The 24,961-nt window shown below is 43.8% G+C and overlaps 1 protein-coding gene across 1 annotated transcript in view; it reads right to left on the reverse strand.

Annotated features, from left to right (window-relative positions):
• Positions 1-8,434: 8,434 nt before the first annotated feature.
• The window catches only part of LOC119915808 (serine-rich coiled-coil domain-containing protein 2-like), a 64,219-nt gene continuing 47,692 nt past the window's right edge, over positions 8,435-24,961 (reverse strand). Inside the window, exon 14 of the mRNA XM_038735555.1 lies at positions 8,435-9,136. Within this exon, the coding sequence (XP_038591483.1) occupies positions 8,687-9,136 (450 nt within the window). The 3' untranslated portion in view covers positions 8,435-8,686. The remainder of the gene's footprint in view (positions 9,137-24,961) is intronic.

Below are 24,961 nucleotides of genomic sequence, written 5' to 3' on the forward strand. Positions count from 1 at the left end.
AGCCTCTACGGACGCAACGTTAGCCGACGCTGACAGAGGAAGCTAAGACGAGACAAAGAGAGAGACCGAGCAAGAGGCTGCCGGACGTTGGCGAGAGCTTCGTGAAATAAAAGGCTGCAGGGCAGACGGCGAGCTGGCCTCCTGCCTGCTGAACCGGTCGGTTGTTGCACCTGCTTGATGTTTGGCTGTGAAACATTACTTGTGTTTGGTCAAATCACACAAAACCCACATCTAACATAATGTTGGTTTAAAGATCAGTGAGTGTAAAATAAACCCGACCGTGCTCTCTGGTGGACCAACTATGTAATAACACAGTTTCTAAATTACACTCACTCAGTGGCCACTTTATTAGGGACGCCTGTAACTTTAATTAATTGAATAAATGCAATGAAAGCACATCTTTGCTTAAAGGCCTCACATCCCTCTGACTTTCGGTTGTTCAGCTGCTTCCAGCTGTTTCGTCAGGTGGAGGATTTTAATTGGACGGCGGGCTGCTGGGAGGCAGATTAACTGTTATTTCTCTCCGTCTTTAAGATGAAGTGACCTTCAGGTTTAAGCTAGCTACCAGCCGGCGGCCGGTGTTAAGAGTCTGTTCTGGGGTGGGAATATTCACCAGGTAAATCCAGTTTAAGCTTCAGCTGAGAAACTGTGATTCTGCTCCTGTTTTACCCCCAAACCCTCCCCGTTTCCTCTCTGTGGGAGGCTGCTGATAATACACAGCGCTGATTAACAGACGGACCCATGCAGGCTGCTGATACACAGTGTTTAACCCAGAGGTTTCAATGCGGAAGGCCTCGAAGGGAAGGAAAGGAGGAGGTAAGGAAAGAAGACGGAAATTAGGGAAGTGAGAGGATAGGAGACAGGAAAGGAAACAAGGAGAAAGGGGAGGAAAGGAGGAGGTTTGCGGAAAAGGAATAGGAAGGAAGGAAGGGAAGGAGGTAATAAATTGTCTGGAAAGAAGTCAAAAGGGGGTAGGAAGGAAAAGAAAAGATGGTGTAAGGGAGGGATAGTGAATGGTAAGGAAACAAGGAGGGAAGCAAAGGTAGGAAAGGAAAAAAGAACGTATGAGGTGGAGAGGAAGGGGACAGAGACACACAAGAATATATAAATAAATAAATAAGGAGGTAGTATATAAAGGGGGTAGGAAAGGATATAAGGGGGTAGGGAAGGAAAGGGGAAGGAAGGGACCAAAAGGAGAAAGTAGGAAAGAAAACAAGGGCAAGAAATAAGGAGGTAGGGATGATAAGGAAGAAGCAGAATGAGGAAGGAAGGAAAGGAGGAGACAGGAGAGATAATGAGGAGAAAGGAAAGGAGGAGAAACTAGAGTTAATGAGGATGAAGTGAAGGAAAGGAGGAGACAGGAGAGATAATGAGGAGAAAGGAAAGGAAAGGAGGAGAAACTAGAGATAATGAGGAGAAAGGAAAGGAAAGGAGGAGACAGGAGAGATAATGAGGAGGAAGTAAAGGAAAGGAGGAGAAACTAGAGATAATGAGGAGAAAGGAAAGGAAAGGAGGAGACAGGAGAGATAATGAGGAGGAAGTAAAGGAAAGGAGGAGAAACTGGAGTAAATGAGGAGGTAGGGAAGGAAAGGAGGAGACAGGAGAGATAATGAGGAGAAAGGAAAGGAGGAGAAACTAGAGATAATGAGGAGGAAGTAAAGGAAAGGAGGAGAAACTAGAGATAATGAGGAGGAAGTAAAGGAAAGGAGGAGAAACTGGAGTAAATGAGGAGGTAGGGAAGGAAAGGAGGAGACAGGAGAGATAATGGGGAGAAAGGAAAGGAGGAGGTAGGGAAGGAAAGGAGGAGACAGGAGAGATAATGAGGAGGAAGTAAAGGAAAGGAGGAGAAACTGGAGTAAATGAGGAGGAAGGGAAGGAAAGGAGGAGACAGGAGAGATAATGAGGAGAAAGGAAAGGAAAGGAGGAGAAACTGGAGTAAATGAGGAGGTAGGGAAGGAAAGGAGGAGAAACTGGAGATAATGAGGAGGTAGGGAAGGAAAGGAGGAGACAGGAGAGATAATGAGGAGGAAGTAAAGGAGAGGAGGAGGTGGTGGTGGGGAATCACTCTATTCAATTCCCATAATGCTGTTGCCGTGGCTGCCGGGCTGTATCGCCATGGCAACTGGGTTTATCTCCAACACCTGAGTGGTACCTGCTGCTGCTCTCAGGTGTGTGTGTGTCCTGGACTAACACAGAGGTGTTTAGGCATTAACAAAGAAGCAGACAGCAAGGAGGGGAGGAAGAAAGGGAGGTGATGCAGGAGGAGGAAGCAGGGAGGGAAGGAACGAGGAGCGATCAGTGAAGGATGGCGACAGCAGGAGGAGAGGAGAGCAAAGCTGGTCGTCAAAATAAAAGAGGAAGAATAAAAGCACCAATTAGAGCAGGCGGCGCCCTCCCTCCACCTCCCCGCCGGCTCGTTATCCCTCCCTGCTGCAGGAATGATGAGCGGGGCAGGAAGAAAGTGGACGGAGAGACGACGGGGTCACGATCTGTCATATCTGTAAACGACATGACGACGAGAGGAGCTGCTTAAAAAAAGTGAGACAGGAAGCAAAAACAGAAGATGGACGGACGGGAGACCTTCCTCATCCTCGTGTTTTTAAAAGGCACAATAGAGAGTCTCTCCCTTCCCACCCGGTGGGACCTTATTTCAGACAAAACATGTACGGTAGTCAAGAGACGACTAATGTTTAGATCCCGTTTGAATTGTGTCCTGAATTACACACTTGATGTTTGTCATTTTTAGATAATTAAGGTAATTGCAGTTTTGAAGCTAAAGTAATTGAAGCTAACGTCACTGCAGCTAACGTCACTGGAGCTAATGTTACTAAAGCTAACGTCACTGCAGCTAACGTCACTGGAGCTAATGTTACTAAAGCTAACGTCACTGCAGCTAACGTCACTGGAGCTAATGTTACTAAAGCTAACGTCACTGCAGCTAACGTCACTGGAGCTAATGTTACTAAAGCTAACGTCACTGCAGCTAACGTCACTGGAGCTAATGTTACTAAAGCTAACGTCCCTGCAGCTAACGTCACTGGAGCTAACGTCACTAAAGCTAACGTCCCTGGAGCTAATGTTACTGGAGCTAACGTCACTGCAGCTAACGCCAATGGAGCTAATGTTACTAAAGCTAACGTCCCTGCAGCTAACGTCACTGGAGCTAATGTTACTAAAGCTAACGTCACTGCAGCTAACGTCACTGGAGCTAATGTTACTAAAGCTAATGTCCCTGGAGCTAATGTTACTGGAGCTAACGTCACTGGAGCTAACGTCACTGCAGCTAACGTCACTGGAGCTAACGTCCCTGGAGCTAACGTCCCTGGAGCTAATGTTACTAAAGCTAACGTCCCTGGAGCTAATGTTACTGGAGCTAACGTCACTGCAGCTAACGTCCCTGGAGCTAATGTTACTAGAGCTAACGCCAATGGAGCTAATGTTACTAAAGCTAACGTCACTGCAGCTAACGCCACTAAAGCTAACGTCATTGAAGCTAATGTTACTGGAGCTAATGTTACTAAAGCTAACGCCACTGGAGCTAACGCCACTGGAGCTAATGTTACTAAAGCTAACGTCACTGCAGCTAACGCCACTAAAGCTAACGTCATTGAAGCTAATGTTACTGGAGCTAACGTCACTGGAGCTAATGTTACTAAAGCTAACGCCACTGGAGCTAACGCCACTGCAGCTAACGCCACTGCAGCTAACGTCACTGCAGCTAACGTCACTGCAGCTAACGTCACTGCAGCTAACGTCGCCGTTAGCGGATTAAACACATCAGGTGAGACACATCTGTGTGTGAAACATAAGCAAGTTACCTAGTTCTAACAAAGCGATGAACGTTAGCATAGCATTACAGCGCTAACATGTTGGTGCTGTATATTGTGCGAGATTTGAGATGTAGTTCATTGAGCGGTTTCACACAAAACTAAATGTTTCTTTACTGTTTTACGACAAACTGAGACTTTCTTGACTTAAAGGATCTTTAAAGTGACAAACGGGATCAAAACATTAGTCATCTCTCGATGTTGACTACCGTACATATTGTTTGAAATAAGGTCCCATCGGGTGAAAGGGAGAGTTGTGCCAACACTTTTAAGTTCCGCCAGAGGCTCGTTTGACCTCCGTGGTATAAAACGTTCAAAGATCTGCTCGATAACTCAAAGGAGACAAAGACTGTCCGGTTCTCAACACTGTAAGACTTTGAGGTGTTGCTTGAGATATCCTGGTTGCTAACTGGTTCTGATTAGACTTCAGTTTGTTGTTGAGAGAAGGTTGCTAAGAATTTGTGTGTGTCCGACTTCAAAACTGTATAAAGGAAGTGGACGTAGCCGCCGTGACGTCACCTGTTGGTTTGTGGACTGCCGTTTTAAAGCCTCCAGTTGGGCATTATGGCCGTCACCATCTTGTTTTTTTTGCAACCAGACGTAACCATATTTGGATGAGAGGGTGGAGCTAGCTAGCTTGGTTAGCAAGGTGCATCTGTAATACTCATTAATTGTGATGATAATTTTGGCTAGCGACAAACAGGCTTAAAATAAAACGTACTTACTGAAAAATGAGCAGCCGACTCCTGATCAGCTTTTTCAGCGGCGCTGGTTAAACATACACAGAGCAGCGGATACGAGTCGCCTCTATCCTGATTGACAGGTCGCCATGGTAACGATGTGTCAATCATAGAGAACCCCGCCCTAAAGCCTCCCCTGCTTCCTGGTCTCTGTTCCTCTAAATGGGAACATAATTTACTAAATGAACATCATGCTGTGTTGAAGAAGACTTGAAACTAGCGACTGAGACCATAAACTCATCAGGAAAGTGTTTACTGAGGGAATAAATCAGCTGAGAAGCAGAAACATTTTCTCATAGACTTCTATACAATCACACTTCTTTATGTCGCCCCCTGCTGGCAGCTAGAGAGGACGCAGGTTTAAAGCACTTCTGCATGGCTTCACTTTTCAGACCCGGAGATATTCAGTTTAATGGTTTTATTTTTAAAAAACTAAAATTGCTGCTGCTGTTGCTTTTCACCCCAGATGATGATGTTGTTGTTGTTTCACCAAGGTTCAGAGACCTGTGCATGTTTCTTCTTCTATTTGATGGATAGATCACCAAGAGCAGAACTCATTTCTGGGACTGACTGTGGAACCACAAACCATCTTCGGTTGCTTGAAATGTGAAACTAAAGATGAGTTTGTCTTTGCATATATCTTCTATACCACCTCCACTTATGCTCGAGGGCACGTGGGCGGGGCAAAGTGCCTGCTTTGGGGGTTAAACCTATAATGTTGCATATTTTATTGCATATACTATTTCTAATATCAAAACAAGCGGTGTTGGACGAGCAGCACTGCAGAGTCACTTTCTCCTGACAGATTATCACAATGTAAATGACATAATATTTTACTTGTCGGAGCGTTTGGTGCCTGAGAACAGACTAAATGTCAGTGGGCTCATTTCACCGTTTCACCAGGTTTATTCTGCGACTTGCAGTACGACCTAGACAAAATGTTAATGTGAGGAAGGAGCCTCTGGATCCTGCAAATGTCTGTTTAAAATGGGATATTCAGAAAAGCAGTCATGTCTGGCTCTTGGCTGACAGAGGTGAGAAGTCTGCTTCCTTAAAGGTTGGTTCTGAAATAAATGTTTGTCTCTGACTTCACTTCAGTTAGTTTAGGGCCTCTGTATGCTTCAAACATGTTTATGCGTCTGCTGTGACATCCCACTGCTTTCCTGATCTCCACACAGCAACTCCTTTGTGGCACTTTTGTAATCTCGACATGAAGAATTGTTCAAATGGGGATAAGAGCAGAAATCTAAATGTCCCTGAAAGCACTCAGACCTGACAGCTGACCAGTCACTGCGTAAACGTGGTTTCAGTCTAGGGTTGGGTATCGAGAACCGGTTCTGAGTTGGAATCAGTGGATTTGTTAAGACCCGTGCGTTTGGATTCTGCTCCTTGGTTTCTAACTTTCTGCATATTTCAGCTCCTGATTGAACTGCGGTGAGTATTTTACAGTCCATCAAAGAGTCTCTTATCTGCCAGGAGCCGCTACGCCGACCTAACGTCATCAAAGCATGAAGAAGAGTCCTTCTGCTTCCATTCCTGGACCATAGCGGACCGCAGCAGACGTTCAGAAGTTTGATAAATTGATAAATTTAAACTATGCCCAACTCTATTTCAGACTCCATGCTACAAACATACTCCACCTCCAGGTAAGAGCTCTGCATTCAAAATGTGGTAAAAGCACAAAAAGCTGGATCATTATTACTAATTTATCAATGTGTTTTGGGTAGTTACATCTATAGCTGCTTTCGCACAGAGATCCTGCAATAAACGCGGGAAGAATGTCCGCCAATATGCCGCATTCGCTCATTCATACTGGACAAAATATTGCGAGATAAACCCGCAACCGTGTGTGCTTTCACATAGCGTTCCGGCTTATAGGGTTACCTCGACTGAGTCCGGCTACGCCGCGGCTGCCTGAGCTCCTCCGGTCAACTGTCAACTGTGCAGACTCCCGATCGTAAAACAACAGTAAACACGGTTAAAACAGACAAAAAAACCATTTAACTACGTAGTCTACTAGATCATAGTAGAAGCACAAAAGCAAGCACCGATTATCAAATCAACAAATGTCAGTAATATCAGGCAGGCAAAGTGCTCTTATTCTGAAATGCTCCCTGTGGACACGCAGCCTGCAGGCGACATGGGGTCACAGAGAGCTGTGAAGAAGAAATGACAAATTAACAACAAGTCAATGCTGAGACGCTTCCGGTGGACGTTGACGCCGGGCTGAGGAGCTAACAAAACCGCGGCGCAGCCAGAGTCAGAGGGCTTTAGAGTTAGACCGTTAACTTTCCGAGCCGGCATACTGGCGAAATAATCCCGGAGAATTGGGCAGTGAGAAAGCGCCTAATAGCAGCATCATATTTATAAACCGATCACAATATCAAATAAATGTGCCGTAACAAGTACGCTCTGAACTGTAGTGGAGTACAAAGTAGCATAAAATAGAAATACTGAAGTACAAGTAGCTTGAAATTTGTTTTTGAAGTACAGTACTTGAGTAAATGTATTTAATTCCATTCCACCGCTGCAGACAAGCACTTTGTTGAAGCATACCGAGACCTTTACCTTCATCCAGTCAGCGCTGTTTAGTAAAAACCTCGTACCTCCAACATGTCGACTTCTTCCAACTCCTGCTTTCAGCGGCTCGTCAACAGTTTCATACAGGAGCAAAGTAATCAGCAAGACTGGAGGAAGGAGGTTTTCACAGCAGCCAACTCGGAAACATTTTGCATTGGACCCGCAGACAATCGACTGCAACCCTGCTTTAAATCTTTTTAGGTGGATTCAACTGGTGAAACCATGAAGGAATCCTCGTTTTCTGGATTCACAGGAGCACGATTACGAGTAAAAGAGAAGGAGCGTATCAAACCAAACACGAGACGTGGACAGTGACATGATGAAGAGCTTGTTTTCTCAGAGTAAAGCTGGATTTTCTGACCTTGGAGACGAGTTGTTTTGCAGAGCAGCAGGTTTGAGTCTTGAGTTTTTGGGGTAGCCCCGGCTGGAGGAGAGATTTCAGCGAAGGGAAGGGCGGAAGAGCAGCTACTAGGTTCGACCAGTTTCCACAGTCTTTCTCCAGGATGAAGTAAAGACAGGAAGTCAGTCAATCAGGGCCCCGAACAGCCGAACTGCTTCCTAACACACAGCGAGCGAGCGCGCGCGAATATTTACACAAGCTCCCGGACCGGGATTTTAAATCTGTTCTGCACTTCAGCTTTTGCTCTTTCACTCGTTCATAATAAATACATGAGTTTTGAGAGTTATTTTTGTTTCCTTGAAAGGTCAGCTCCATTAAAACTAAAGCACTTATTTTATAACAGAAAATTTTTGTTCAATTGTATTTAATTGTAGACAAATGTCCCACTTTGTCAGCTGACCTGCTGTGCATTGCGTTAGCGCAACTGGAATTAATTAATTGCAAGTTTCCCACTGTTACACTACGGAGCCAGGGAGGTGTCATGGAGGAAAAAACACAACATGACTCATTCGTGCTCTGGATTTAACATCACCTCATTCATTCTGCCTCCTCTCGTGTGGAGAGCGGCGTGAATGTAGTGCGTTGAGTCAGCTGTGAGTTTGAGGAAAACAAAGAAGAGGACATTTATGAAGCGTGAGTGTTTGTGAAATACATTTGATTTACCTCAAAAGACAAGAAGTATATTCACAAATCTCAGTCCAAGAATAAAACCACATTAAATCCACACATGACTAATGGCAAGACGGCGGGCACAAATGATTAAGTTGTGATTTTCATATTTCCTTCATGACGCCTCCCATGACGCTCAAACAATAACCGTCCTTTTGAATTTACAGTAAATTTACATCTCTCTAGGAAAGTATTACGAGACTATAGGACCCATAAAATGAAGTGTTAGCAAGTTTATTATGAGTCAAAGTGCTCAAAATACTAACAATAAATAAGTTAACTGTATATATTTCAACATCATTAAATAAATTAACGGTCCGTCACATCGTACACAGACTATTATAATCAGGGTTTAGAGATACAGGAAGTGCGGTTTCTCAGCAGCAGCGACAGGTTTCATTACTGAAAGACAGAAAACACGAGGCTTCACACGGCGGCGTGTTAGGAAGGCGGTTTACGAGACCGGCGGCTCAGTGGCTCTTTGGCTTGGGGAGGCGGGAGGAGCTGCAAGCGAAGGCCGGCATTCTGATCTTAACCCCAGAAGTGCCGTTGCTCTCTGGATCCTGAGACGGCTGCTTGGCCGCCCTCGTTCTCGGCGGCGTGGCGGCAGCTGAGGCAGAGCTGGAGGCCGGTCTGGAGGTCTGGGACAGGAAGAGGCGGAGCTTCGAGGCCTGGGGGAGCTGCAGGGATCTGTTGTAGAGACCTTTCCTCTCCTTTGTCTTTTCTTTCTCCTCCTCCTCTTTCGCCGCTCTCTTCCCGTGATCCTTTCCTCCGTCATTCACGGGGTCAGTGGCGTTGGTGTCGGGACAGTCCGGGGCGCTATCAGTGGGGGTGGAGCAGGCGTTAGCTGGAGGCGGATCTGGGCAGCGGTCCGTCAGTGGCAGCGGGTCGTCCTGGCTGGAGGAGTGAAGTATCTGTGACTGGAAACACAGAAGGGAGCAGCTGAGATTCATATGTTCTGGATATCAGAGCGCTGATGAACAAACACACACGACGCATCTGTAAACTCATCGACAGGCGGTCCTGCTGCGTTGCTTGCAGCCTATTTAAACATGATAAAGACACAGAGAAGCCTTTGTTTTATAATTCATAGCTCGTCGGAGAAGAAACAACGAGGTTTCTGAGACGGAGAGAGAAATTATTCTTTCAGAAGACGCTTGTGTGTGTTTGCTTTGATGTAGGCGTGTCCTGCTGCATAAGTTGTTTACGTATGTTTTTCTATATGTATCATAAAAGAAAGTCCAGTTTAGTCGATTTCCACGCTTTAACTCTGGAGAGAGAAACACTTAAAATAAACCCGTTTCTCACTCCAACCATTTTATTTTTATACACTACAACTTATTTCTGTTTCCAGTGTTTGATGGTTTCAGGTAGTGTTTTGCTGCCTTTGGTTACCAGTTTAATCGCTGAGATCTGTGAAGACGCCGACATTATCTAGGGTGTGAAAACTCAAGTTTATTCTAACCCAAAGTCTCAACTCTCACACTGTTTCAAGGTGGGCTCAGCGGTTCTAATATTAAATCAGTCGCCAACTATTTTGTTAATCGATGAATCATTTTGAGTAATTTTTTAAGAAAAGTGATTTCAGCTTATCAAATGTGAACATTTCTTTCCTCCTCTGTGACAGTGAACTGAATGTCTTTGGGTTGTGGACAAAACAAGACATTTGGGGACGTCTCCTTGAGCTTTGATAGACATTTTTTTAAACCATTTTCTGACATTTTAAGGACCAAACAGCTGATTGATTAATAGTGAAATTGATCAAAAGGCTAATCGAAAATGAAAATAATCTCAAGTCGCAGCCATGTTGTTGTTGTGATGTTATCTATAGCAGCAGGAGAGTTGTTCTCTGGGACCATCTCGTCCTCTCTGCATGTTCGCTTCATGTTCGCTTCATGTTAGCTTCACAGCAGCAGCTGGAGTAACAGTTTGCTGACCTACAACTTAGCTAACGTTGGTTAATACTTGCTGTGTTGTTGTTCGCTCTTTATAACCGCGTTGGATTTCTCCAGGATCACTTTCCCCACCTTTAAACATGTGAGGAGGACCAGACAAAATGTCCCAACTTTTTAAATAATATTTTAACTTTCCAAACATGTCCTCACTTCTAAATCAGTGGTTCTCAAACTTTTTCTTGTCAAGAACCCCTAAACTGACACAAATTAGACCACCGACCCCCAAGATTTTGTCCCAAGGTATCCCATCCGATAGGATTATTTTTTTTTTTAGATGTTTTATTACAGAACATTTATGCCCGTGGTTCTGAAAGTGGGGTCCGGGGACCCCCAGGGGTCCTTAAGGGGGCTCCAAGGGGTCCCCTGCAAAAAGGGGGAATAATTTATTTTCACTATGGGTTGCATAAACGTTCTGTAATAAAACAAAAGAAAAAAATCAGATGGGGGACCCGGGGACAAAATCTTATATATACGGGGGTCCGTGGTCTAATTTGTGTCAGTTTAGGTGTCCTTGACAAGAAAAAGTTTGAGAACCACTGATTTATGCAACCCATGACCAAAATAGTCATATACATTTTTTCATTGTGTTACTTATGGGTGGAATTTACAGTGAAAATAAATGATTCCCCTTTTTGCTGGGGACCCCCTGGAGCCTCCTCACGGACCCCTGAGGGTCCCCGGGCCCCACTTTGAGAACCACCGTTCTAAACGACGCCCATACTATCAAAAAATACCTCGACATCTGCCCTCTCTTCACTCACTAATCAAAATGAATGATTTTCAGAAACACGTCTTCACCTTCCAGAAACATCTCCTCGCTCTCGTACACGGTCCTCACAAAGACAGAAGAGGAGCAGCAGATCATTAGCGGGCTGTAACCGCGTGTGACTGATGCAGAACCGTTAAGCTTCTTGTTGCTTTCCACGCTTTAATCCTGCAGCCTGCTCTCATCTACACATTGATAATCCGATTTACACCGAGAATCAGAGGAAAGTCAAAAAAGAAGCCCAAAACACGAGCAGTGAAATCCATCATGTGCTGAGATCTCAGCGTATTGATCCTGGCAAACTTCTGTGAAGTAATAACTTAGCTGCTGATCCCACTCTGGTGTTTTAGGTGTCTCGCTCTGTGCGGCTGCTGGTGAGTTCGTCCCGTTCCCTGAACCAGAGTCCCTGCAGAAAATCACTAATTTTACAGTCTTAACGCACATCTTTCTGATTTATTTATTCCTCTAATAGACGGGCAGTCCTGAATGAAGGGACATGCAGAGTTTTCACAGAATACCTCAATATTAATAAAGAGGAACTGGAGACTACAACTGTGTTTATTTTTGATTGTTCTGTCAATTATTTTTAAACCTCAAAACCTGTAAGACTTCTTTAGAGAAGTTACATCAACACTGACATACTTCCAAAAACTGAAAAGAAACATAAACAAAAGTAAGTGGGAACTAATTTTCAGAAAACATGCCAACTTTCCAAAAACGTCTCCACATTCTCTGTATGTCCTCACTCGCAGACAAGAGGACACCTGCTGACAGGTAATCGAAGGAGACATTCTGGTAAATAGTATTTAAGTAAAGACTAGTAATTTTTAATGATATGGTAAAAAATAGATGCAACTGTTAAAGGGGGTAAACTTGTGTAACAGTTGTGACAAGGAATTAAGAATGTGCAGTTTACTTTGTCAATTAAAAAAATGTTTAAGGCGGTAAATAATTACAAAACTGAAGAAAAGCTTGGAATAACTTGAATTTCAAACATTATTGCTATTATTTGTTTTGAATTCAATACGCAATAAAAAGCACAAGATTCATTCTTAAGTCAATAAACTGTCAGGAAAGTTTTTAAAAATGCACTTCAGTAATTCCCAGAGCTAACCGTAAAACTTAATTTAATAGCTATTTGCTTAAATCACTGCCTCACCCTGCCTATATCTGGGGAAAGGCTTTTAATTTAACTCTGAATGAATAATACTTTGGTGCATATCGTTTCCGTAAAACGATTCGATCTAACGATGTGTAGCATATGTTCATACTGACAAAAGTTTCAACAACCTTTAGCAGCCCCGAACCAGCGGGCCACCCGGAAGGGTTTAAGAGGTTTTATACATCCAGACCCGGCTTCTATTTGAGACATGCGTTTATCTGTCAAAACATGTAGCCACACCCAGCTAGCAAAAGGGACAGGCGTCTAATTGGGACTCTGCTTTTAATTGAATGTTAATGGTAATAACTGAATCAGGAACTATTTGGTTAAATAAAAAGTTTATGCATCTGCAACCCGTTCACACTCCCCGACTCGTCACATATGGACGCATGGTCAAGACCCATCGGCATCAGTTTGTGACGCAATAGGGATCCCTATAGCAATATATTGTTGTACATTTTTCCATGATACTGTATCGATATTCCAGCCCATCATATCGATACATATTAATAAATAGCGCTTCGACTGTTAGCTCAATGCTAACATATAATGGGAATTTCCATTAACGTGCTAACGGACATTAGCATTGCGAAAATACAATCTTAACATAAACTACACATTTTGCTTCACATGCTGAACATCCTGAGTGACGTACTGTGCAAATGCTTAAAGTACACGTTTCCTGAGCTCCAAGTGAAATAAAAAAAGAGCTGCTAAGAGTCAGAACCCCGACTTTGAACCAGGAGACCGGGGTTGCCCGTGTGAAACAAAGTCAACATTGAATATTTTTATTTAAGTTACGCAAGTTATGTGAATTGTGTAAGTTACTCAAGTGACTAAAGTTAACTTACGTGTTAACTGACTTGCGTAGTTATTTTAACCCAAACCGGGATCTTTTCCGAAACTTAACCAAGTAGTTTTTTGTGCCTAAACCTATCTGCAACATTTCACAACTTTAATAACGTGTCGTTTCAAAATAGCGATGTTTCAAAAGGCTAGCATTTCATTTTGAAAGTCTAACCAGACGTTGCATATCTGTTGTTGCTACACGTCTAAATATGACGCCAAAGGGCCTAGAAGCGTCCATATGTGACCAGTCGGGAGTGAGAACGTGTTGGAACCTGACCAGACATTTGATGCAAACCTTCAGCAATACATAGTTTTTAGTCGATGCTAGTGTTGAGGTTTGATTCCCTCTTCAGCGTTCACAAAGGCTGCTGTGTGCCTCCACCTCACCTGGACAGGTAGACTCTCCTGCCTCCACTAAATTAACAGAAAACTGGAACAACAGAATATACGATCAGCTTCTTCAAGCAGCGGCTAGACGGCAGGTTTGGACTGTGGTCAGGGAAACAAAAACACGGATTTGAGCAAGCTGAGGATATTTAACAGTAAACAGTGAGATCCATCTGTTTTTATTGATCCTGGCAGCTTCCTTAACGTAATCACACCCTCTGCGACTGACTGCTGCTGCTGCGTTTGTCGAGCTCACATCCATGTAAGACACAACACAAAAGCACAGCTGCCACTCAGAAACCTATTATACTTCCTGATGACGAAAGAAACTCGCCGACTCCACTCTGAAGACACAATCCTCTTTTGTCTGCGTTCAACTTACCACCTTCATAAAGCGACAATGCGTCTAGATTTCTATCAACCTGCAGACGATAACCTCTAATCTTCAGGATTATAGTGAAGATAACAGCATCCACCTCCATGGCTGCAGGTTTAAAGCTCCCCTACAGACACGTTTAAAGTCCGTTAGTGTAATAAGCCAAAACATTACGACCACCTGCTGGTCTACCCCGACCCGTCGAGGCCTGGACTCTCTGTGTGTTCTGACACCTTTCTATCAGAACTGTTTTCCAGCAGTTTGACCTTCAGCGGCTCTTCTGTTGGATTGGACCACGCGGGCCGGCCTTCGCTCCCCACATTCATGACCCTGTCGCTCCTGACCCCTGCGGACCCGTTATGAGATGTTCTGACCCGTTTGGAGATGTTCTGACCCAGTCGTCTAGCCATCACAGTTTGGCCCTCGCTCAAATCCTTATGTTGACAACTATGAGGACACAATGTTCACCTGCTGCCTGATCTATCCCAGCCACTGACCGGTGCCACGGTAACAAGACAAGACAATCAGTGTTATCAGAGACGTTTTAAGAGGAGACACGCCAAGAATCCTCAATACACGGAAAGCCCGTAACGCCAAAGACGGAGGTTATCCCGCCCCTCCCACTAGAAAGCCTATCTTCTTTCTCTTTTAACAGCCAAACCAGGACACATCTTAAGCCAATCGCGTGGCTCCACTGACGTAAGGGTCTACTACGCGTGCACAGTGGTAGTGACGCAGCGCTTTTAAACCTTATTAGAAATCAATCTTATAAACAGAAATCAATCTTATAAACCTGGGGCAAAGTCATCAAACTTTTTAAGCCTTTTTATCAGATTTTACTGCTGATTCTATACCTGCAGTTTTTTCTGTGCCGGTGACCAGTGAAAGTGGCGTTCTGCCTCTCTGCCCATTCATTTAGAGAGCGTTACCAAGACGGCTGCCAAGTGCCTATAAGGACTTTGATGTTACTCACTTCACCTGTCAGTGGTCATTATGTTCTGGCCGATCGGTGTTTATAGTTTCATGTTTAAAAAGGCTCAGTTAGTTCCTCAAACAGCTGCTCTCTGCAGTTTCTTTCAGAAAAAACAGGAGGAAACAGTGTAATTTGTCTGGGACTACTTTCAGCGGCGGATGAATCCACATGCGGGGCTGTAAGTGAGTGTTTGGGGCAGCACGACGGTGTACTGATGTGTTTTCTAATAGTTTCTACGGCTCAACAAACATGTGCAGGTTCTCTGTAGAACATAAAGCTTGAGCAAATCATCTGACAGGAAGGAAATATTTGCTGGTGAACACTGACGCCTGGAGGTGGCCGGTGGTACCGCAGCCCGCCTGCAGGGACCCTTTCTAACGTCTCACAGTGTGTCTGAGTCCATCCCTCATTAATAATGCATGACAGCACGGACGGATGGATTAAAGAGAGGGAGCGGAGGACAGAGAGAGAGAAAGGACACGAAAAGATACGAGCGAAAAGGAGGAAGACGACGGAGCAGAAAGGGGGTGACGTGACGGTGGAGTGTCCTCGACCGCACGCAGGATTCACCTTGTGTTGGACAGAAGGAATCACTCGACTGCCAATTTTTTTCTGCTTCCCTGACAACGACTCATAGGACGTCCCCGCAGTAACACACACAAACACACACACTTTTTTTGGCGTTCAAAGTGCTGATCTACTCAAACTAGACCCCCACCCCACCCCCCTCTTTGCTGTCCTCTCATTGGCTCCCCGGAGGCCCGTTAGATGAATAATATCACTTCACACTGCATCACCAATTAGCTCAATTATTAAAATTATAACAGTGATGAATAAACATGAGGTTGTAGTTTGGAGCCGGGGGGCAGCGAGCTGGTGGGAGAGCACTCAATTATTCTTAAGCGTTGGCACCACAGTGGAATAACAGTGAGTGTCTCAGAATAAATTACGGTATGTATGTGCGATTAATACTTTGATACTGATCACTGATGATGTTTTACCCTTTTAAGTCTTATTCTGAATCCTGCATAAACACAATATTATCCGGTGTGTTATTTATAAAAGAGATGTTTTCTGTTTTTTCTTGTTGGAAGTGGGCGGAGAAATGGTGATGTCACGTGTTTCTAGTCGTATAATCAAGTACTTGTACTTTACTGTTATGCAACTTATTTCTTTTTCTGTGTGAAAAGTGGTGGGCTCAGATTAGTGGTGGTGTGATGACACACTTAACTCACATGATATTGGGTTCACGAGAACGAGAAAATATTTAAACACTGTTTTAAAGAAACCTTCAGTGCTGAAACATATGAGCTAGGGATGTGAGGGTCCTTCGCCAGAAAACTTTAGGCATTAAATTGTTAATTTCCTGCATTCAGGTGAATTTTTCTGCACCAATTTATGCTGGAATTTTTTTTATTTATGTAAAGGGAGAGAAATTCAGGTGACAGGTGACAATTCAAAATCTAAAGCTCTAACAGAATCTCAGTCATTCACACGGAGAGAACGGAAAACTTGGCCAAAGTGCGTCACGAGGTTGTTAAAGCTACTGATTGCAGAGAGAATTCATGTTTTTATAATCAGCAGCTTGTTTTTGCCTCTTTTTGCACATTCGTTTCTTTTATCTTTAAACTGCATTGCCTGTTTTTCTTATTGTGCAAATAAACCTTTCTCAAAAGCATTTTTATTTGTCATTTAACATGTCTCGTCTTTTTCAGAACATTTTAACAAATCATGCTTTCAAAAAGTGGTGGGGACAAAATCAGACATGTCCCCGGTGAAAATGACACCTGTTGGGTCGGACTCGAACTTGGGAAATCTCATCTCGGAGGGAAATATTGTACTTTTCACTACCTTTATCTGACAGCTTTAGTTACTAGTTAGTTTCAGATATGTTGTTGATGAAGTTCAGGATGAAGAGTTCCTTTATGGGCTGAGAACATCCTCCTGCAGCTGCATAAACTCTTTAAACCCTCCTTGGATCGGCTGGAAAATGCATCGACACAAAGCTGAAAACAGGCGTTTAGAGATACGAGGTTCTCGCAGGACAGCGACGCTACAAACACACAATGATCTCATAGACCATGATGCACTGCTGCACGTTAGACTACCCAACAGGATATAGAGGTGGTAAAATGCAACATCCACATTAATGCAGCAGGAATATTAATGCAGAAACATCAAATATAAAAGAACATTTTACTGCAACACGTACTTTTACTTTCATCCTGTAATACTTAACATACTTTTACTGAAGGAGGATTTTGGAAACAGGAATTTTGCTTGTATGATTTTAAACATATGCTCCATATATCTGGATTATCGCCAAGAAATCTGCTGCAACTCTGTTCTTTTAAAATCAAGGCTGAAAACTTTGATTCCTATCTTACTCTGTAACTCCTACTATTAATGCGTTAGTTATTTTCTTCTTAGCTCTTTAAAAAAAAACAAAAAACTTGTATTTAAAGTTTTTTATATTCCCCTGTTGCTTTTGTGTTTTATATAAAGTCTTTTGAATTGCCTTGTTGTTGAAATGTGCTGTACAGATAAACCTGCCCTGCAAAGGGTATTTTCACAGTGTGGTATTGCTACTTATTTCTGAAAGTCTGAATACTTCTACTCTTTAGGATTTGAATAATAATAATGACTTCTTTGCTTTATGTTTGCAGGCCACTGTCTGTAAAACCTCAACAAATCACGCAGCTGCAAGTGTTATGAGTTTAGTTTTGGGTTATGTTTGTGTTGTATTTTTTCCCCGTGTGTTTCTGGTTCTGCTATTGTTTCATGTGTCTTTCTATTTGCCTGATTCTCTCGTTCCTTGTCCCAAGTTATTTATCTATTATTATTGTCTCGTCTCTCATCTTAGGTCTTAGTCCTGCATTTGAGTTCTTTACCTCAGTTCTTAGTCTAAGCGCCTTAGTTCTGTGCTTTAGTTCATGTTAATGTTCTTCCTGGTCTGTGTTTCATTAATTGATCTGGTCTTATTTAGGGTTTTGTAGCTTAGTTTATTCTTATGTTTGTTTTTTACCTCCTTAGTCCTATGTCTTCATGTTTTAGTGTAGTCCTGTCTCCTGTTTGGTCCGGTCTCAGTCCATGCCCTGATTGTGCAGTCCTTCCATATTTTGTCTTTTACTTTGGTAGATCTGTCCTGGTGTGTTCCCGTGCACTTCCTGTTTTATTTTGTAATCTTCTGTGCTTGGTGTTCAGGTCTAGCTTTGCTTCCTGTTCTGTTGTCCTTTGGTGTGATCCTCCTGTTTTATGTTCCCGCTCGTTTGCCTCACTACCTATCGCCTGTGTTCTGTTCAGTCTGTGTTGGATCGTTGTGGTTTGTTGCTCATAGCTTGTGGATGCGCTTTAACCTGAGTTCGTCTCTGCCCTGTGTTTCTGTCAGCCTGGCCAACTTGTGGATTATGGTTTCATCTTGCGTTCTTTGGATTTAGCTTTTGGACTCAGCCACTGTTTGTAAGTGTGCTTGTTTTTTTGTTAATAAATCATTGGATGATATCTGCTCAGCTCTGGTGTCCTCAACTTGCTCACACACACTGCAAACCTTGACAGCAAGTTGAAAAATAAAAACATAACAGAAAAGCAGAGTCTAAAATAGATTTAAAAACGTCCATAAAAGCAAACATGCGGAGCATCGTACACAAGTCGAATCACCACGAATCAACAGAAGAGAAAAGTCGAACGATTGAGGCCAAATTGGTTGCAAATAAAAGTCGCTCTGCCTCTGAGAAGGTCTCTGAGATTAATTCAGTCTCCGGGATCAAGATAAATCTGAAGGTAACAAGAGGCTTAAAGAGAGAAAAGTGTTACAAACTCTGTTCTGTTACTCAACAACCGGATCCTTTCATGTCTTCAGGCTTCTTAAAAACTCTTGTTGAAAAGCACGCCAAGGCCGAACCCTGTGACGAGGGATGTAAGCAGGCTGCTTTGTCCTCCACAGTCCTAAAACCCTCAGGGGTGTTGAAAAACCACTACAGGTTGGGCGTAAACTACTTACCATCGCGGGCTGTCGTCTGCACCTTCAGCGACATTAGCTTGCTTAGAAACACGTAAAGTGTTCTGTGGATCCTGAAAACAAGTTCAAGCAGGTCAGAACGTTAACCAACAATCAAAACTCCCGCAGCGTCGCTCCATCACGTTCCCGAGTGATCTCATCTCCAGCGGTTTGACTGCTTCAAGCGTCTGGACAAGCTGAAGTGCACCTCATCTAAACCAGCATTTAAGAGCCATTTAGAAAGATGACTTTAGCTCCACACGAGTCTCTGGACTCTGTGACCTCATCTCTGTACTTCAAATTTCACTCTGGCCTTCCGATTCTTCCTGCTGATGAGTGGTTTGCATCTTGTGGTGTGGCCTCTATGTTTCTGCTCTCTGAGTCTTCTTCCAACAGTGGATTGTGATACCTTCACCCTGCACTGTGGAGGTCGTTGCTGATGTCACTTCCTGATGTTTTGGGGGTTTTCTTCACAGCTCTCACCATATTTCTGTCATCAGTTGTTTTCCTTGGCCGACCTGTTGGACGTCTGTTGCTCAGTACACCAGTAGTTTCTATCTTTTTCAGGACATTACACATTGTTGTGCTTGTTATGTCCAATGTTTGTCCAATGGCTCTGGTCCATTTTCCTTCTTTTCTCCCACAGACAGCTCTCTGGTCTTCATGTTGGTTTATCCTCTTTAACAGGAAATGCAGTCTTTATAGGTTTGAACCAAGGATGAAAACTTAAACTAATCATGTTTGGACAATCAACCTAAAAGGCAACAGCTGGGCAACAAGAAACATCTGTCAGTCACATGTTCCAGTAGTTTTGCTCACTTGAAAAATGGGTGGGTTCAAACAAACGGTGGTTTGTCCGGAGTTGTTTAACACATCTAGATGTGAACACCAGGAAATGAGAGCTGAAATTCTGAACTCTTGTCTCATCTTTTGATCTTAAACCCAAATGTGTTCAGTGAACAACAAAAAGTTTGCCTTCCCGTTCCGATACTTTAGGAGGGGACTGTATAACGTTACGAGGTCAATAACTCACACACAACTACACAGACTGTGGTGCTTCATGCAAAGGAACCAAAGACGCAGGAGTCCAACTGGCATCATTTTACCAACAAACATTCAATTATAACTGGATGAAGTTTCCCTAAAGCCATATGCTTTGTTTTTAAGATCGTGGCTGTTTTCTTTTTACATTATTTTGCAAAGCAAACTTCCTCCAGTTCCAACACTGACTTTGGTGTCAGGTAACCTGCTGACTGAGCTGCTGAAGATGCTGCTTTTGGGTTCAAACTCTGTAGTTCATTTTAAGTATTTTCAAAACAAGATGATTACACCTAATTTATCAGTGTTCATCCAAAAACCTTCTTCCGGTGTTCACTTTGCAATGCTAAGCTCTCCCCGCCCACACTGCTGCACACTAACTAACAGAGGGGTTGGCTCAAAACATTTGAGTACTGTATGAATCCAAGGAAGGTTTAATTCAAGGACCTGGTTGAAGATACTTGAAGACGTGTCTCCTCTCACGAATCCACACGAATACGATCTCCGTCCACACCAGCGTTTTAGCTGCGTATCAGAGTTGATCTCTTAAATACTAAAACGACTGAAAACGCACATGTAGTGGCCGTTCAGGTACAGATGGTCTGTTCCGCAGTTACAGATGACTTGGAGAAAGAATAAAGTTCTAGAGACGAAGAACCGCACCAGATTTTATTTTGCACGCACCAATAATGAGCTGGGACTGTTACTGAATGTAACACGGGACTGTGGCGGCGGAAAACAGACTGGGAGTCAGTACGTAAGTAAATACGGCGACGTGCACAGTACAAGTGTAGGCTGTGTTATTTGCACTGTCCAAATATTTTAACAAAAATACCAAATTAAACTGTCAGTAGCACCGTGTGTCTGCTTTGCATGACTTATAAGAGCCAATCAGAGAGACGAGCGTTTTAGTCTGGACAGGAGGTGCAAACGAAGCAAAACGCAGCAGTGTGGACGGGGCCTTGGGCAATTTCACCTCTGCGTGGTCGTTATGAAGGTGTTGGATCCCACTTTGGCAGAGCGCCTGGCTGTTGCAACGACAGTCTTTGGAGACACCCGAGGCCAAGTGTGAAAGACCATAGTTGGCACTGTCACATGAGGCCAAATGTGAGCGTCTGTTCAGCGGCGGTGGGGGATAACTTGGAGTCTTTAGACTTGACCACAGCAACTCTCTTTACAACAGCCAGGAGCACCAAGGAACCATCGGTATCCATCACATTAACCCCTTTTCCACAGCATGGTACCAGCTCGACTCGCCTTTGTTTGGCTCAATCAGCTAAATCAGCTGTGTAGATTTAGAATATTGACAGTTTTACAGGAAGTGATGGCGGAACAAAAATGTGCTTGAATATTTTCGGAGTTGTGGCTGCAGGGGAAGCCTGCGGCGACCCGCGGGAGGAGCGTGTGAGGCCGGCCAGCCTCCCGCTCACAGAGCCCTCTGCTCCCGCCGTCACACAGACCGCTGCAGCAACAACGGCAGAGGAAAACACAGCTGGAAGGTTTTCATACCGCTTATCTGTCTTTACATTCTGAGGAAGGTTCAAAAGTTTTAACTTAAAAAAGAGAAAGCTGTGTGGATCGCTGGTGTGTGTGTCGCATTGAACATTACGTTGTGTGTGGAGTCGCTATGACGACCAGCTACATTGAGGGGTACTATCTGCAAAACGGCCAAACCGAGTGGAGTCGAGGCGAGCTGGTAATGGAAAAACGGCAAATGATAACGACCCCACAGAGGTTAAATAGCTGGGACTTTCTGCCAGTCAGTCAGAATTGAAGAAGCCTCTTGGATGAGGAACGAAACGTCTTCAAGTATCTTCATCACAGTCCAGGTGCCCTTGACTTTTAACCTTCCTTGGATAACTAGGACCTGGAAGACTGAGAACCTTTTCAGACGTCTGACTATGTAGGAGAACAGTGGTTGAAAAATACAATACAGATTTGGAAACTGGAACATATAAGCAGCTAAAGAGCCAGATAAAACATGAGTTCAGTGCCTGCTGGACGTGTAAAGAAGCAGCAACAGCTTCACAGGGCGATGACATGTCAGCGCTGAGCATCTTTTAGCTGTGCAGTTGTTTGTGCCCAACAATCAACGAATAAATAAAGCTTTAAGGTTTGACAAATGATGACGAACGGGTCAACACAACTATCTATTTACAAAAAGGACAACTGAGATTCTTTGACTTATTGAATGGGACGGGGGGGGGGATCTGAAAGGGTCCAACTGCAGCACCTGTTTGTTTGTGGACGGCCGTTTTGAAGCCTCAGCCTTGGTTTTTTAGAAGCAGAAGTGACCAATTTGGAGAAGAACTGCTGTGGTGGCGACCTGTCAATCAGCTTGTAGCCCCGCCCTAAAGCCTCCCCTGCTTCCTGGTCTCTGTTCCTCTAAATGGGACCATAATTTACTAAATGAACATCATGCTGTGTTGAAGAAGACTTGAAACTAGCGACTGAGACCATAAACTCATCAGGAAAGTGTTTACTGAGGGAATAAATCAGCTGACAAGTAGAAACACTTTTCTAATTGAGCCGGACTTCTGTTTGCAACCAGAAGAGTCGCCCCCTGCTGGCCATAGAATGCAGGTTTAAGGCTCTTCAGTGTCAGCTTCATTTTCAGACCCTGCTTGGTTAGCTATCTTGCTAATCTCCATAGGAAATTAAGGTAGTTAGCTAACAGGCTAGCAACCGGCAGAGCAGTAGTGCCCTCTGCGTATGAAAGAGCCGTTTAAATTAGGCCTTATAGATCTAACAGATAGAAGATTCAGCCTCTGGATTGCTTATTTCTTGCTGCAAATGCGCTTAGGAACAGATTTCGGTGAGTGCTGAGGTGAAATATTACGTACTACAACAGAAACCCCAACACTACTGCTCAAACTGGGGCTTCAGGAGGGAGAGCTGCAGTTGGACCCTTCTTGAGGGACCAGGAGATGAAGGAAGAGGAAGATAAAAAAGTTGCTACCGTACCACGCTGTGTCACTGAAGTAAAGCACAAGATTTTCCACTCCTGGGCGAGGGCAGAGAGGAGAGGCAAAGAACACACACAGAGGACAGTTAGAGCAGAAAACACAAGCAGAGACACGACGTCCTCGACGAAGGCCAAGATCCAGACGTGCCGTAACTTATGGGGTCAAGGATTTGGGCTGAAAAGGAAAGGAAGGAAGGAAAGAAGGAAGGATGTACGCACACGTAGGATGAGACGGAAAGAAGTAAAAAGGTTTAACAGAAGTAAAGACAGGAGAATCTAAAGATTAATGAACACAGTATGAAACAAAAGTTTAAAACTAACTTTCAGCGAACGGACCTGCAGATTAAATTCACGTCTGAACCTAATTACTTAATAGCCTTCAGTCTCACAGAAACTTTTAATTTGCACAACTTCATTCAGTGCAGTCGCGTCCTGTTTGAGCATAATTTAGAGTACAATATTAATTTCTCCACATCTGCATTAAAAACATCTCTTCTGACCTCCGACCCTTCAGCTGTTTACCTCTGAATGTTCTGCAGGCTGAAGCTGCTGCACTCTTTAAAACACCACAGTGAGCAAACGGTCCCTTTTCAATTTAGTTTAATAAAAAAGGACCCTGAAATTATTAATAAAAACTAATATAATTAATTAATTATAACACTATACAGAAGAGTAAAACCTTCTTTCATAGAATATTCCTTCACCTTTCCTGCATGAGAGTGCCATCCAACACTAACAAAAAAGTTAGTCTTTATCTAACGCTCATAATCAGGTCAGTTTTATTTATATAACTTAAATATGACGAATCACAAACTCGCCTCTACGGTTGGGTTTCCAACACCCGTGGATTTGATAAGGCCTGTGCGTTTGGATTCTGCTTCTCGGTTCATAACTTTCTGCATATTTCAGCTCTGCAGTTTTACGGTCCATCAAAGCGACTCTTATCTTACTTCAGTTTAGTCATGAAGTGGAAGACGAGTGAGGAGGAAGAGGACGAAGTTCACTGAGCGATGACAAGATCTGTGGTGAAGGAATCCGACCCGAGATTCAAAAAGTAGAATCAGAACCGTGCCTTAACGCCGGGAATCCTCTGACTCCGGCACGTTACAGCTGCGCCCCGGTTTTGACGCCTCCATAGCCCGGTGTGAAACCAAAATGTGTGACCTATCATATTCTGTGACCCAAATGGGAAGTTAAGCGCCAGCTGGCTTTGCTGACGATGTGAATCGTGCCACTTAAATTTTCTCTGGTTTTGATTAAATATTTCAAAGACCTAAAGATAAAAAATACCAATCTCTTTTTAAATAATCTTTATTATCAAAAACATTATCAACAATAATGAGCCCCGTAGAGAGCCGTCCTGGGACCTCGCTTCCCATGGGGGACATGAGGGTGATGTGGGTGTTGAAATGGTTGCAGTTTGGTTTAGGCACCAAAAGTACTTGGTTATGGTTAGGAAAACATCATCCTTTGGGTGTAGTCACATGATCTGATGTAGGTCACACATTTTGGTGTTACACCAGCGTCAAAGTCCACTGGAAGCCTCGTTTCGGCAGCGGAGCGTGCAGCCTGCCCACGTTATATTGGCTTGTTATTAATTTGTCCTTTTGGTGCTTCTGCTGCCTTCTTCACGGCTCTATGTGACCCCGTTTCAACTTCAGGCTGCATTTCCCACAGGGAGCGTTTCAGAATCAGAGCGTTCTGCTGACATGTTTGGATTTTGTTGATTTGGTAATCAGTGTCTGCATTTTGTGCTTCTACTGTGATTAAATGGGCTGCGTAGTTAAATTATTTCCGTTTGTGTGCGTTTTAACCGTGTTTATTGTTGTTTTACGATCGGGAGTGTCCACGGGGTGTTTTATTTTGAAAATTGACCGGATTCCCTGTTCTGTGTCTGACTTCCTGCTGCTTGACGCGGCTAGTGGCAAAAATAGACCCCGCTACTTGTTCTCTGCAGAGCAGAGAGCCGCTTCTAGGACGCACTGCGATTAGCTCCGGCAACCGCGGCACGGCCGTAACGCCCCGTCACGCCGGAGTCAGTGGAATTTAGCCGGCCAGTATGTTGACGCTCGACTCGGACAAGGAAAAACTCCACAAAACCCTTTTAACAGGGTTTAATAGGAAGAAATACCCCGAGTAGTTATCGTGGCCGACGGCAGGTTTGACGTCCTCTAAGACGTGTTGGGTGACGCCGGCCAATAGGAGCACAGAGCGAGTGTGAAGAGTGACCACGAATCTTTCCTTTAATTCAGGAAACCCTGATTACACACAGACGTG

Source organism: Micropterus salmoides, unplaced genomic scaffold, assembly GCF_014851395.1.
Source record: "Micropterus salmoides isolate LMB-PRFRI ecotype aquatic unplaced genomic scaffold, ASM1485139v1 Ms_hic_scaffold_21, whole genome shotgun sequence".
In the NCBI taxonomy this organism is placed as follows: Eukaryota; Metazoa; Chordata; class Actinopteri; order Centrarchiformes; family Centrarchidae; genus Micropterus; species Micropterus salmoides.